This window comes from Poecile atricapillus, chromosome 4, assembly GCF_030490865.1.
Source record: "Poecile atricapillus isolate bPoeAtr1 chromosome 4, bPoeAtr1.hap1, whole genome shotgun sequence".
NCBI lineage: Eukaryota > Metazoa > Chordata > Aves > Passeriformes > Paridae > Poecile > Poecile atricapillus.
The window spans coordinates 51,124,071-51,138,756 of record NC_081252.1 but is presented as its reverse complement, the minus strand read 5'-3'; the positions used below and the strand labels follow the sequence as shown (position 1 = coordinate 51,138,756).

The 14,686-nt window shown below is 36.9% G+C and overlaps 1 protein-coding gene across 1 annotated transcript in view; it reads left to right on the top strand.

The window, feature by feature from the left end:
• Positions 1 to 14,686, top strand: part of GABRB1 (gamma-aminobutyric acid type A receptor subunit beta1) — a 115,757-nt gene that overhangs the window by 60,050 nt on the left and 41,021 nt on the right. The window contains exon 4 of the mRNA XM_058838106.1: positions 1,937 to 2,157. Coding sequence (XP_058694089.1) covers positions 1,937 to 2,157 — 221 coding nt within the window. The remainder of the gene's footprint in view (positions 1 to 1,936; positions 2,158 to 14,686) is intronic.

The window sequence follows — 14,686 nt, the reverse complement described above, 5'->3', positions numbered from 1 at the left end:
GAAAGCTTTTCTACCTAAAGAGATTTGAAATAGGGCAGGTTAGGAAACAGATGAAACCTATGAAAACTGCACCAGAGTAGTGGTGCAGTGGTGGGATATTTGTGGTATTGGGTGGGGGTTTTGTTTTGTTCTTTCACGTTTGGTTGATTTTTGGTTTGGTTTTAATTTTTGTTTTCTCTCATCCAATTCCCAGCTGGTCTTTCTATATGTGTAAGAGCAACTAAGGGCAAACTTCTCTCTAAGTGATGCTTCTAACTCACCTCTGTTTAAGTTGTACATTCAAAAACTTTCCTCCTTGGTGTTCATACTCCTCTGTAGCCCTATTTAAATTAAATCACCTACTCAGCAAAGTTCTGCATATACCTCACTGCATTACGTTGTAGTTCCAGGCTTGCCCAGCATGGTCTGAAAAGCAGAGATGTTCTGACCTCCTCCTACGGACTCAGGCCAGCAGAAAAAACAAACAAACCTTCCACATACCTCTTGTGTCTGTAGCAACAGATTGGTTGGTAGCAACCAATTTGAAGGTCTGAAAAGGGGCATATTTATGAACTCTTTGCAAATCTGGGGTCTGTGTTCACAGTGGATGTAAGTGTCCTATTGTATATAACCAATGACCATCACTGATGATATTTCATCCATAAAGAAAAAAAAACAAAACAAAACAACAAACTACTGGCCCAGGGCAAGGAAGAACAGTATTTTTATTAACTTTCACTCTTAAGTCTGTATTATAGCTCTGTTGGATGCAACATTTCAGATAGAAAGTATTTTTGAAAGGTAACAGCTCTGCTTTGATTTCATGGCAGTGATACAGTCTTAAGAAGCCACTATAGATGAAGACTGCAAATTGTATCAGACAGCTTTTATGCTTTTTCTTCAAAAATTAGAGTCCAGTCTAGGATTTGTGACAGTGACAGAAGTAAGGTTTTCTATCACATAAAAGAAAATCTTACTCCTGACCAATTTTTTCAGTAATAGCTATGATTTTGATGCACTTCTACCTTAAAAAGTGTGACAAAGTGACCTGTCACTTTAAAATAGGGCTGGGGGAGGAGATGAGGAAGAGAAAACTAGTAGTCAACATACTGCTATTCTAATCATCTTTTAAGAACTCCATGAGCTGCAGAGTACATGGGCTTTTCCACTTGAAAAAATTGACTACTTTTAAAATCACCAATTTCCCAGAAAGACATATACAAGAGAGTAAATCAGACCACAAGCCTTTAGAACAATTTCTTTTCAGACAAAATGAAAGCTGAAAGGCTGCATAAATGGCATTTCACTGAAGTTATAACATGATAGCCAAGAAAAGGTGTTGATTTTCTATACAATAAAATCCAATTGGCAAGGACAGAAAGCACCAGATTTCCCAGGCTGAGAAGATATATGCCTGGTTATCTAAAGTCATTACATCTGGCAGCTCCAGCAGAGGCAGAATGGGAAGTTATCTATTATGTTCAGAGGTTGTACTTGCTCTTTCTGAGGAGGGCTAGGCCTTTCTGGATTGTGGGGGGGCAGATCTTTCAGGGTGAAGGGAGGGAATTATCAGGAGGGAATATCAGAAGGATGTCCTCAGTGCTATGCAATGCTATTTGGCTGAGCTCAGCTAAACACTGTACTTTTCACATTTAAAAAAAAAAAAAAGAAACTCAGTTTGATCTACAGACTGGAGGCCCAAAAGTGCCATCTATTCCCTCTGGGTCAAGAGATTTTGAGGGCCTGGTGTAGTCACTGCCACTGGTGAGTAAGTGTCAAGTTTGACACTAATATGAACAAGCCAAGACTCACGATCATGCCTAATGACAACAGTGCCTTGATGATCCTTAAAATCCTATTGCTACTGATATTCTGTTACCATGATTCATCCAAAAGTAAACTTCTGGTCAGTCAATCAGTATGAAAATACAAAAACTCCTTCTTGTTTCTTCCCTAGGACTACACCCTGACCATGTACTTTCAGCAGTCCTGGAGGGATAAAAGGCTCTCTTATTCTGGAATACCTTTGAATTTAACTCTGGACAACAGAGTGGCTGACCAGCTCTGGGTGCCGGACACGTATTTCCAAAATGACAAGAAATCATTTGTCCATGGGGTGACAGTGAAAAACCGGATGATTCGACTCCATCCAGATGGGACAGTCCTTTATGGCCTACGGTATGTTGGGTGTTTTGATCTGTCGGTGCTGGCAGAAGTGCAGGTAGAACCAGTGCCACTTTCCTATGCTGTTTTCCTGGTTTCTCATGTATGAGTCAGCATGTACTCCATTTAGTCAACCACAACACACCCAAGGATTTTCCACAGAGCAGCAACACTACCTTTAACTTCTGAGTGTGTTAAAGCTCTTAAAGGGTTCTTTATTATGGTTCTCACCTGGTAATCAATCACAGCTTACACAAACCCTTCCTTCTAAAATTTCTCCAGCAGCTCTTTAGGACAATGGGAATTAAAAATCCCATTTGAAGAAATGGGATATTTGGTAAAAAGGAGGTATTTGTAAATTTGCATAAATTATTTGAATATTATCTATATGCCTGAGTATAGGTTTTCTTTAATTTGCCTTGGTTTATGACTGCTTCACTCCACCAGTGCTTCTTCGTACCATGCAAATCATATTCACACCTGTAGATAAAAATACATCATAAAGTTTGAACAGACATGATAAGGTACACAACTGTAAAATTAAAACTAAACCAAGTTATTTTTTTATGTTGCGATTGTTGCAGAGCCTGAATAAGCCTTTATCATATTCTTTTTGAAGTTAAGGTAGCTTTGATTGGAAATAATATTGCCTGCCTGAAACAAACTTTGATCATCATTATCATTCAACAGTGAAAATAATGGCTGGAGAATATAAACCTGAAAGCATAGTTCAGTTAATCAGAAAAGAAGTAATAAAGCATAAAACCTGGCTGAAATACCTCAAAATTGTACCTAAGATAGAACTAGTAAAATATCACAGACTTCTGCAGCAATTCGAAATGAAAACAATATTTGGGAAAGAATAACTTTGAGCTTAGTGAAAATAGAATTTTAAAATGACCTCTTAGCCTATAAAAACATAATCTTTTAAAACACAGCACTACCCATCCACAGGCAGCCTTCTACCCATCAGTTCAAGCTTCTCAAGAAAAAAAAAATTATTTAAAAATTATTAGTTTGGCTAGTTGTGAGTTTGCTTTTGAATTTGTCAGATTCCCAGGCTCTGCATCAGTTGCTACCAACCACACAAGAACTTTAATATTAGTACAACCAGATCTGTTCTGGTACAGCAAAACTGCTACTTCAGCTCTAAAAAAGAAAATAAGGGACCCATGAGGAATTAGCTGTTAAACCAAAGGCTGTCATTGTCATCTGCTAAACTTGAGAATTTGAAGAATACCTCTTCCTCATTGCCTTTGGACCTCCTTTCAATCAAACTGACTCCTGCAGGACAGATTTTAGGAGAGGACTGTTTGGTCTGGTCTGACAAACGGTAAAAAAAATACTTTTTTTTGTTTGGTTTGGGGTTTTTTTGTTTTTGTTTGTTTGTTTTGGAGGTCAGGAACTAAATTTGGTTATATTCCAGAATTTACACAGTGGCAAGAATGTGCATTAGAGCCAAGCGCTTCCTCACGAGTAGTTGTATGCGATATAAACTACACCTTGAAATGTATGCCATGGATGTGCTCCCACACACATGCCATGCATTGGGTATCAGTAACAGCCTTCTGCAGAAGTAGCAAAAGAACCTGTGACACGCCTGGTGAACCTGCAACAAGCCCTATCATGTGTTTCATCCTCAAAACAGCAGCACAGCTGAGAAGCTGTGACCTTGCCTGAGCATAATGCCCATGCTCTTCTCTCACAGGTGCTCAGGCAAACTTCCATTGCAACAGCAAAGATGGTCCCCTTCTCATAACAAGGTTTTTAGTTTGAATATGATTGAATAACCATTTACATTTGAATAGTTAAGCAGCAGTTCTGCAGCTCTGCAAGTTAATACCCTGCTCAATACCTCACTGCTTGTGTAGGAAAACAAAACAAACAGCAAAACAAGGCAGAAAATCCCACACTAGTATAAAGGACACTATATGCCACTCATTTGCAGTCTGGTTCTGTGCAATTCACTTCTTCTCCCTCAGCTGCCTCATGCCCTTAATGCACACTGCCAGAGGAGCAACCTCCCACTCTCCCACGTTGCTGGGCTTCCCCACCTTCTCCCCCTAGAGAAGGCAGCTGGTCTCAGGGTGCAGCAAGGCCAAGTATTGCCAGATGGGCCCATATTCACTGACAGCATTGCCATCACCAGCTGCATGCAGAAGGAAATGCTGAGCTGCCAGGTGTTTTTCACAGCTCAAGCTGATGTACCATGTTTTCTCCAAGAAAAGGCAGCTGCTCAGACACATCTCGCAAACAGACTTTGGTCTGTAGTTGCGAGTGTCCCCGTCCCACATGAAAGCTCTAACCAAAGACAAAAATAACAAATGAGCAGAAGAAAAAATGAAGTTAAGATACATTTTTTTTCCCATGCAGCGGTTGGCAGTTATTGCACAAAACTTGCATCTGCTATGAGTGGTCCCTTTCCTCATATAATAAATATGTTTCTGTCAGCCTATAGGTTACCATTAACTCATGTAAGCATCCATTTGTTCAGATTCCAAATGACATATATGCCTCATAAGAAACAAAACATGAGACAACACTGCAGAAAATATTTTTAGGTAAAATTCAGCATTGCCTGTTAGAAATTTGAGCACAGTTCCAATCTAGTCTCATAAGAAATAAAGAAACTCTGCAGCATATTTCCTTGATTTAGCATCTGTGCAGTTAAGAGAATGAAGACAGTATCACCAAACCTCTCACATGGGTTGTGACCTGCAAGTTTCATTTTCCTTGCTGAAGACAGAGCATTGGCCTAGCATGACTTGAACAAGAAAAACAACACCAATTACGCTGCAGCCAGAGTCTGAGTTCCTCACAAATTAGTCAGGGCTTTAACCATATCTCAAGGATGATTTAAATGCTCTCTTTCCCTCATGCGTCCTGTTCCCCAAACAGCTTTTCTGTTTTCAGTCCAGAGTTAATGTTTCCATTCAGGCTCAGTTATGAAATTTTACTGGCTTCTTTAAACAGAAATTGGAACAATCATACCAGCTCTAAATAACCTGTTTGCTTGCATCCATGTACACAGCAGTTTGTCATTGATGCAATGTTCAGCCTCAGCAGAGCTGAGGAGAAATAAACCAAGGTTAACCATTTGGCTTTGCAGATGAATAAACAAGGGAAACATGCACATAATAGACTGGAGTGGCTTTAGATCATGTAAGAAAGCATTATCACTTCACTATGTCTCCATTATTGCATTATTTCTATGATCAACTCAACAATCCCTTCAGCTATTTTTGTCCAGTAACTTTCAGCTGCTGTGTTCCCACAGTTTAAAGAACAATGTGTGCTATAAACTTGTGCGGACAGAGAATACTCCTAAACCTTCTGACCTCTAAAATTGTACACTGTTGTTATGTTTATTGCTTCAAAAGGCAGTTCTGTTAATTGTTCACAGTGGTAAAAAATGTGTAACATTACTAAGCAAATAACTCTTTCATCCTTTTTACCCAAAAACTACACACACAAACACATTTAACTCCATGGTACTATTTCAACTGTATTTAATTTCAAATATACCAGGGGTGTGTTATTGTTAATTATTATCTACCTGAAGATCGTGTTTCTTCAGCTTCTGTCAAGTACCCCCACCAGCAGCTATTATCATTTTCTGTGGTATAGCCACCTGCTTCCTAAAAGAAAAAAATCCCTTTGGGTCAATGTGCAAACCTGCAGCACTGTGAGGCTGGTGTATGAGGCAGTGCCAGCCTGGTGCCAGTAGAGCTGGTAAAATACTGAATTTTTCTTTTTTCTTTTTTTTCCTTACCCAATTTTAACAAGTAATTGGATGCCATTAGCTCTAACACTTCTGGCACTAGCGGTGTCTATTGCCTGTTCAGGCAAGATTCTCTAGAAATTTCTCCCAAAGCTCCAGAATCTTAAAAAAATACATACTGTTGCTTCTTTTGCTTCTCCTCTCTCTGCCTTTCCCAAGTAAGACGCTAGACATGTAATGTGTCTTTGAGATATTTAAGGAACCATTAATAATTCATTGTATTGAATTCTGTATTCATATTCTTATGTCATGATGTCAGGAATGGAAGCTCTGATTTAAATCATCCTTTCCTAGTATTTTATGCCTCTTAATTCTTTATGTCCTATGTCCTCTTAATTCTTCTCAGAGTTTCACAAGCAGAAAAATGACACCATGTTGCTTTGGAGACATCTGTTCTTTTATCATGACATTGCCTCACAATAAACAACAGCAGAATTTCATGTGTATTGGAAGCAGCATGTCTTCAAGAAGAGTTAGTTGTTAAGTGTAACATACCTTCAGCAACACCCTTACACAGCAACACAACATCTCTTCTGATGTTCAGATACAAACCCACCTTTGATTAGAGCAGTTCAGTGGTTTCAGTGAGACCACACATTTTTATACTGGTACAGAAGAGGATGTCGCTTTTCTAGGGACTGCTACAATTGCAAGAGAATTGCAAGGGGAGAATAATCTTTGTCTTCAACATAAGGATTTTTTTTACCACTTCTTACACAAAGTTTTCTGTGATGCAAACACTGGCAGACAAATTCACTTACCTTCAACCAATTCACAAACAAGAATTGATCCATTTAACATTGGATTTGCTAACCATTTATTCATGCAATATCAATGGAAGCGTTCCCTAGAGGTGGAATGCCAGAAAAGCTGTATTTAAATGCAGAATGTTTAGTTATTAGTATGATCTTGAAAGTAAATTTAAGTGGAGACTTACCTTTTTACCATCTCAATTTTGGCAATGTAGCTGAGAGTGTTATTAAAGAAATTCACTATACAGTTTTTTAATTATTTTATTGCAGTGAAATTTTAATAGTTTGTGGATTGCTTTTGCGCTGCCATGATTTGGGACTATGGAATTTTGGCTTTTCTCTAAACACCTTCCTGGATTTCCTTAAAGAGTCAGTTATTGAGTCCTTTTGAGGACAACTCATCATGGCAACAAGTAGCTGATTTACACTGGTATTCAATAGCTTGTCCTACTTGTGTTACTAACCAGGTCAGCCAAAAAACAGACTACAGTTCTTCTAAATGAGAAAAAGCTGTGCCATCTAGATAGTGAAATAAAAAACTACACTTTATTTCACTACAGAAAAAATACAGAGCAAATTATAAAGCAGTATTTTATTAGATTATAATTTTGAAAATCCTACAAAAAATATTTTTTCCATGCATCAATGGCAAAAGAGTGAGCATTTGAAGACTCACTAGAACCAATTTGGGACTGACTCCCTTTATATTTTTAAACCCTAAAAATATACAAGAACTTTGCAAAAATAAATCAATAAAATATTCATCATTTCTTACACTTCCCAAAACATTTCCATCTTGGAGGGTCAGTTTTCACTAGGAAGGGGTAGGAATGAAGGGAGAAGTTCAGATGCACATTGTGGATGCCTGTTCAGACTGCAACAGATCACACTGCACCGTCTGCAAACTTTCTTCCCAACAGACCTTTAAACAAGCATATGTGCTTGCTGGGCAGTCAGCACAACCTCTTTTCACAGGTAGGGCACTGCTAGGAGCATTCCTTTAACTCAGAATGAAAGAATGGAGGAAGAGGACATGGCAAATTCATCCTGAGGCAAAAAGATTGTCTTCTTTGTCCCTTCAGCTGTTGCAGGCTGTTTGAATTGTCTGTGTCGCTCTGTCAATTCTATGGTCATCTCCTCTTCCTGGCCTGTAACCCAATTGTAAGACCATGGCATGGCTGCTGCAAGGTGATCATAGAATCACAGAATTGTTTAGGTTGTTAAGGTCCTTCAAGATCATCAAGTCCAACCATTAACCTCACACTGCTATGTCTACCACTAAACCACATCCCTAAATGCCATATCTACACGACTTTAAAATACCTCACACTGCTATGTCTACCACTAAACCACATCCCTAAATGCCATATCTACACGACTTTTAAATACCTCCATGCAATCCCATTACTAATTTACTCACATTTATTATACAAAATTAAACATATCAATCAACATATCAAAGATTTGATAATTCTGTAACATCATTTGATTAAGAATACCTGAGGCAGATGTCATCATAGTACTATATAAATGAAAGCACACAGATGAAACTGAGGAAATTTAAGAGAAAAGTGAGTTCAACACCTAAAACTTATGGGATGTCATTTATGTAGACTTTTACTACTGTAGGTAAATCAGAAAAACTCCAGCTGCTTATGGGCTTCTATATGGAAACCCAAAAGTTTCTTCCAAAACACCAAGGTTTTATTCAGCATCAAACACAAAACGGATCTGGCAGGTTCAATAAATATAAGTGGCAATTTGGTAGTTAATAGATAGCACAAATTGAAAAGGAGGGCTGAAAACTACAAGGAAAAGGAAGAAAGTTAGGGTGCTCTCTGGCCACCAGGCCAGGTGAGTCCCAGTTGTAACTCAGAGACAGCCTTGCTCTCTTCCTTTAGCACCAGTAGCCTCAGAAACAACCAGGGTGAATACAGAAGCTGCCCATCCCTAAGAGAGGTGTTTTCCTTACCCCTGAGGAGAGGATGCACCCAAACTGAATTCCCTCCAGTGTATGTTCCCTGCACGTGTAGCAAACCTCCCCCCTCGTACCCCCAGGGTACAGCAGACATGGCAGAAGCATGCAGCTCTGAGGGAGCAATTATTCATAAACTCCATACATTGAGTTATCAAATAATTCCCTGTATTTGATTCAGAACTTTTTCCTCCAGTTCTACCCAACTTGGTTTTTAATCCATGTTACATAGGATTTTTGAATACATAACATAGGGAACATTAAATACATAGGAAAGATGAGGAAGTACTTCAGGTTGAACAGGTCTTTATAGAGAGTTTATTAAAAAAACCAGCAGAAACACACAAGTACTGAACATGGACTCAGCTTTAAATATATGAGCACTGGCTCCTGTAATCAGTAGTTGAAGTACATAAGCAGTCTGGTGGAGTCTCAACTGGCTTCACAGGCCTTGAACACAAGCTTTAGCTGCTGTAATTGATTGCAGCTATCAAGTACAGCACTTTGAAGAACTAAATAAGCACTTTGTAGTGCAAAGCCCACTAAGCTTTTTTCAGAGATGACTCAATTCAAGCAGGGTCTAGAACAAATTCAGATTACTGAAATTATATGTCAACTATTTAAGTATATTTTTAGTATTTAGCCTCATTAATACTGTCAAAAGAATAAATGAAAACATTATTAGACAATATTTAACAAATTTTTAATTTTAGAGCTGAAAGGTACTGCAGTGTATGGGTTACATATTTTCTAGGCAGCACACCATCTCTTACTATCTTGGTATAAATAGATTTTGGATGATTTTCTTATCCTCTATCTTACAGGCTGTGTTCTGCCTACCAAATCTGAGCAAGTCCTCCTTTTCTCCCATATCAGAAATGCAAATGTATTCCAATACTTTGAAATTATTACTTTCTTCACTGTCAGTCTGATCTGCATCAAAATTGCACTTCTAAATAAAATAGTCTTCAATTTTTTTTTACTGTCTTACTTTTAAAAGAATTCCAGTCCCACTAAAGCTTATCTCTAGTATGTATGAGTAACACTATTACAGTTGGCTCAAACATATTGGGAGATAAAAAACAAGTGAAAAATAATTTAATGACAGAGAATAGTACTTTTGATCAGGAGTTATTTCAAATAAATTTATATACACACTCTAAGAATCACTTTATCAAATAGTATAGGCAAGTTTTTACAAGTATTTTCTTCTCTACTTGCTATGAAGGGGTAGGCATTAAATGAGAAAGAAAATTACTAGTATTTACTAGCTCAGATTTCTCCTCTACACACTGTAAAAGCTCAGATGCAGAGATATATATTTAAATTGAGTAACCAGAAAGAAAATCCCCGCAAGCTTTTCACAACTGAGCCATGTAACTCCTGTTGTTTCATTGTAGCCAGTTAGATACACACAATTGAAGCAGCACACACCTAATCTGCATCTTCTGAAAGTTAGTGCTTAAGTTTGCATAATGTCATAATATTTGCTTTTTCCCTGAAATACTGATTTTTAGCACATTTCTTGTCGCTTATACTTTGCAAGGAACACCAAATGGACATATACAGTTAATTGTGTTTCTGAAAGAAAAAGGCAAAAACATTTTAAAAACCACTGCAATTTAACTTATATAGCTGGAATATATTTTAGCAGTACAGATTATTTAGTATATGGTTTTATATAAAGATATATACAGATACATAAAATAGATGTGTGCTGAGTCTTAATATGTTAGCATATTTTAGTATATTTCATATCACCATACATTTGGTACATACCCCATTATGTGTGTTTTTCAGGTCCTGAACTTCATTAAAAAACATTTATTAACAAGAAATTCCCTCTAATGATAAAAATTTAAAAGGCACAGTAATTACATCTATATTTTGCTGCAGATGTCCAACTTACTATTTATTTTGATCATGCTGAGAACAATTAATGCTGAAGAAAAATATACACATTTTCAGCTGCTTAAAACTAACTTCACTCTCATTTCATTTACATTGATGTTGATTCATGACATCAGTGAAACAGTTATTCAGCCAAAAATCAGAGTGGCATGGGATGAGAAATCAATCTGTACCATTTCTGTGCAATAAATGTATCAGGCAGGTAAATTAAGGTCCTAGGGGAGACAGCAAATATTTTACCAGACCTGCTCCAAACTGATAAATGCACTTAGATACGAAAGAGGGAAGAGTCTGAATTTAGGTGTTCTCTCAGAGAGAAGCACTTTCCCAATAAACACTACCTGGAAAGCTGCTGAAATCTTGAACAAATGCTGGTACAGCCTGTTTATTAGCAACATAAAAGTGAAAAAGGAAGATTAGTACGTGATGTCAGGTTGTGGGGGCTGCTGTTCTCAGAGGCATGCCCTTGCTCAAAAGCCCAGAGCCATCAGACCATGTCTGCTCTGTGCTGCAGCATGCATGCAGTAGGTTGGCTGGTACCGTATGAAGTGTTTAAGGGTATTAGTGTGAAGAGAACCCTGCACTTATTTAATTCACTACAGCAGTCAAATGCAGTGTTTATAAGTAATTTTACAATAAATTAAAATCCATTTTTTAGAGGACAGAGTAAAGATGCAAATAATAATGCATTAAAAATATTTTCAGGCAATATATTTTCTCTTTAACCCTCACTCTTCTATAAATATCTACACTTAAAAAGAGGATTAGCCTTTCTTCTCAAATATCACTGGCCTGGATTAAAAGTTGCCACAAGAGAATTCACAATCTAGATAATAGCCAAGCTCTTGAGTGTAATAAAATGTAAAATATAAAATTAGTTACTCCATGAAATACAGTAGTACGTTCCTGTATTTGGCACTTCTTCTATAGTATCAATTTACACGGTGTTATAACTGCCAGGAAAAAATTACCTCATTTTAAGAGGCAAAATATGTGACAAATAAAATGCTTTAATTTATAAAAACATTAATAAGAAAATCAAGCTGAGCAGACAGGAGGTAGGTGCTTTAAATACAATTAATGTAGTTTTGGATTACAAATATAATTGTATTATAAATGATCTTCCAGGGAAGAAATATCAGAAGTCCTGGAGTTACTCAGAGCTTAAAGCAGGAGTCAAAGGGTGGACAAAGCAACTTAAAAATTATTCAGCACTTAAAACCTATAGTAGGTACATGTATATGGGAGTGACTTATACAGGAGTCCGAGCTGATGATGAACTATTCCTCAAACTCTGGGTAAGTTGTCAGGCAGAAACATGAGCTGCAGCTCCCCCAGCCTGGGTACACCCAGAGTGGCTGGTTTCACTTTAGATGAGGTACCTGCCCACAGGTGAGAGTAACACTGCAGTCAGTGTCCAACCTCAACACCAGCAGCATGTCCCACTGACAGAAACACTGGCTTCAACTTTTTAAATTCTGTTAGAAAAGCAAACAACAAACTCCCAGATACATTAACAACAGAAAACACCTACACAAAATAAAAACACCAACTACTAAATAATATACAAGCACACAAATGGAAAAAACACACAGAGGTCCTTTCTAGAGTCAGGTCAGTAAGAATACACACTCATTACATTTAGCTTCTCTTTGAAAAAAATAGTTAAAACCAATCCAAAAACACATCCAAATTTCTCATTCTTATATATTACAAAACTAAATGTTTTCTACATGTGCAAAGTGTCCAGTTCTTCACATTCACAAGAAAATGCCTAAGATGTTTTTTTCTAAGCCACGTGCATAACAATGGGCTTGGTTCAACCAGACTCCAGTCATCCAAGAAGACATTTATATGCCCTCTTACACTACCATCAGACAGAGGAGTTTATAGTCTGAGAAGATAAATTATGTACCAAGGGTAATCTGACGTCTCCCATGTATCACAGCACAAGCAGAAGAAACCTGGGGAAGTTTAAACTCTTGGAACTTCTCAGGCCTGGGAAGTTTAACTGTCCAATGCTCTGGTGCATGCTGCTGATGTCTCTGTTAGCAGAGCCTCTCTGGCAATCTCTGAGAGCATGGTCACAAGAGATTGCAAATGCAGCAGTTTTCATAGTCTTTAGACAGATGGATTTGTAAACTATATGAGACAGTGTGATCAGATGGCTATATTGGAAGCATAAATCTACTTCCAGTCCTGTTCCTATTATATTTGTGTAAATCAAGAAGCAGGAAAATAAATCTGGTGTGGAAAACTTAATACTTTGAGGTTTATCAGCAGATATGAGGTGTTTCAAACTTGTTCGCAGGTTTATTGACAAGCCTTTCTATAGCTAAAAAGACTATATATCTTAAGGCTAGCTAATTTTTAGTAAAATGAGAGGTAATACTTAGCAGGTTTTTAAAGGCCTAACAATTGTCCAGTTAAATTACCCATATATTTTCAATGCTGCATTTATCAATTTTAGTAACTCCTGGCCTAGGGACAGAAAGAAAATTTGTACAGATTTTAAGGATTTAGTTCAAATACTGTCTAACCCATTTCCTGTTATTTTCTTCTGTCAGAAACCATCTATGGAATACACCTTTGGAGCCAAATAAAAAAAATCTCAATTTCTATTTTATTAGTCCTGAACTGTTCTTCAAGAAATATTTCCGTACCTGAATAAATACTTCTGAAGAAATACTTTTGACAAATCTCTAGTAAGATTTTCATATGGAAAGAGGGTATAGAATAAAAGGTTGTCCATTGACTTCAGCCGTCATAATTTCAAATGCATTTGGCTGCTGGTTTACTTGTCTTGTTACAATGTCTCCAGCTGTTGAGTCTTCCCCTGAAAGAACTAAATGGAAAAGCTATAAAATTAGTACTTTTAAATTTTTGGCAGGATTCTAGAAAGGTATAGTAATATTTCATTTTTAAAATTATTTCTTTAAATTAGACTGATGATTCTGCTCTTTATATAATTGGATAATGCAGGGTATACATTTAACCCATCTACAGAGAATTACTAAAGTGCATAAGGATTCCAAGATGTCTCTTGGTGATATTAGAGTTAAGCCTAAACTGGCAGAAGACTTGTATCAGCCAGATTTTTAAAACACCTAAAGCAAAAATTTCAACTCTTCACCATCTACTTTTAGATGCAAGGAAAAGTAATTCCCTCTGAAACACTTCAAGATGAGCCAAAAGAGTTCAGCAAGTAACACCTGCATTAAGTAAAAGGCTTAAAAAAAAAAAAAAACCTACTCTTAAGGAATAATTTAACTCAAATTCTAGAATTTTTAAAATATGTGCTATCATCCAAGTGTGGACACCAAGGGTGTATTAAGACTGCTACAGATTTTTGTGTTACCTGGGAGCCCCCTGCTGGGACTTTGTTGTGAGAAAAAGAAAAGAGAAGTGTTTTGTATTGAAGGTGTGTCACAGATGTTTCAGTAATATTTAATTATACTATATATGGTGTGTTAATGCAACCTTATTTAATTTCTCATAAGCAAATGACTGAAAAGAATTCTGCATATGCTTAGTATTAGTTAAATATTCAAAATACTTTAAAATACTATTTATTCTTGGAATTCAAACTGATGGATGATCTGAGTGGCTTTCATTAAAGAAGATACAAACAGAATTAGGTTTATTCAGTTTGATTAGCACATACACAAAAAAAAAAAAAAAAAAAAAAAAGCCAATAACTCAGACATTTCAGGACTGTAAGAAGATTTAAATACCAAAAATAATTGTTGTGTTTCATGGAAGAATATTATTTTCATTGCACCTTTTGATTTAACTGAAAATATACAGAAAAGTTTTCAGGCACACATATTCTCTTTCTTTAGGTCTAACCAAATCAACAAATTTCAGGCTAAGTACATGTTAGAACAATTGCTGTAACTCACAGATCATCAGTATTTTCTTTCCTGAAAAACTCATCTGAAATATTTCAACCCATACTGTTGTCACTACCTCCTCCATTCTGCCAGGTACAGCCATTCAGAGCACTGTGTAATTAAACTGCCTGGGTTGTAAACAACAGGCTCTTTCAAAAGTATTTTGTACCCATATCATTTCACTCTTGTGGTTGTGAATGATACAGACATAAGGCTTAGTTTCTAGATTGAT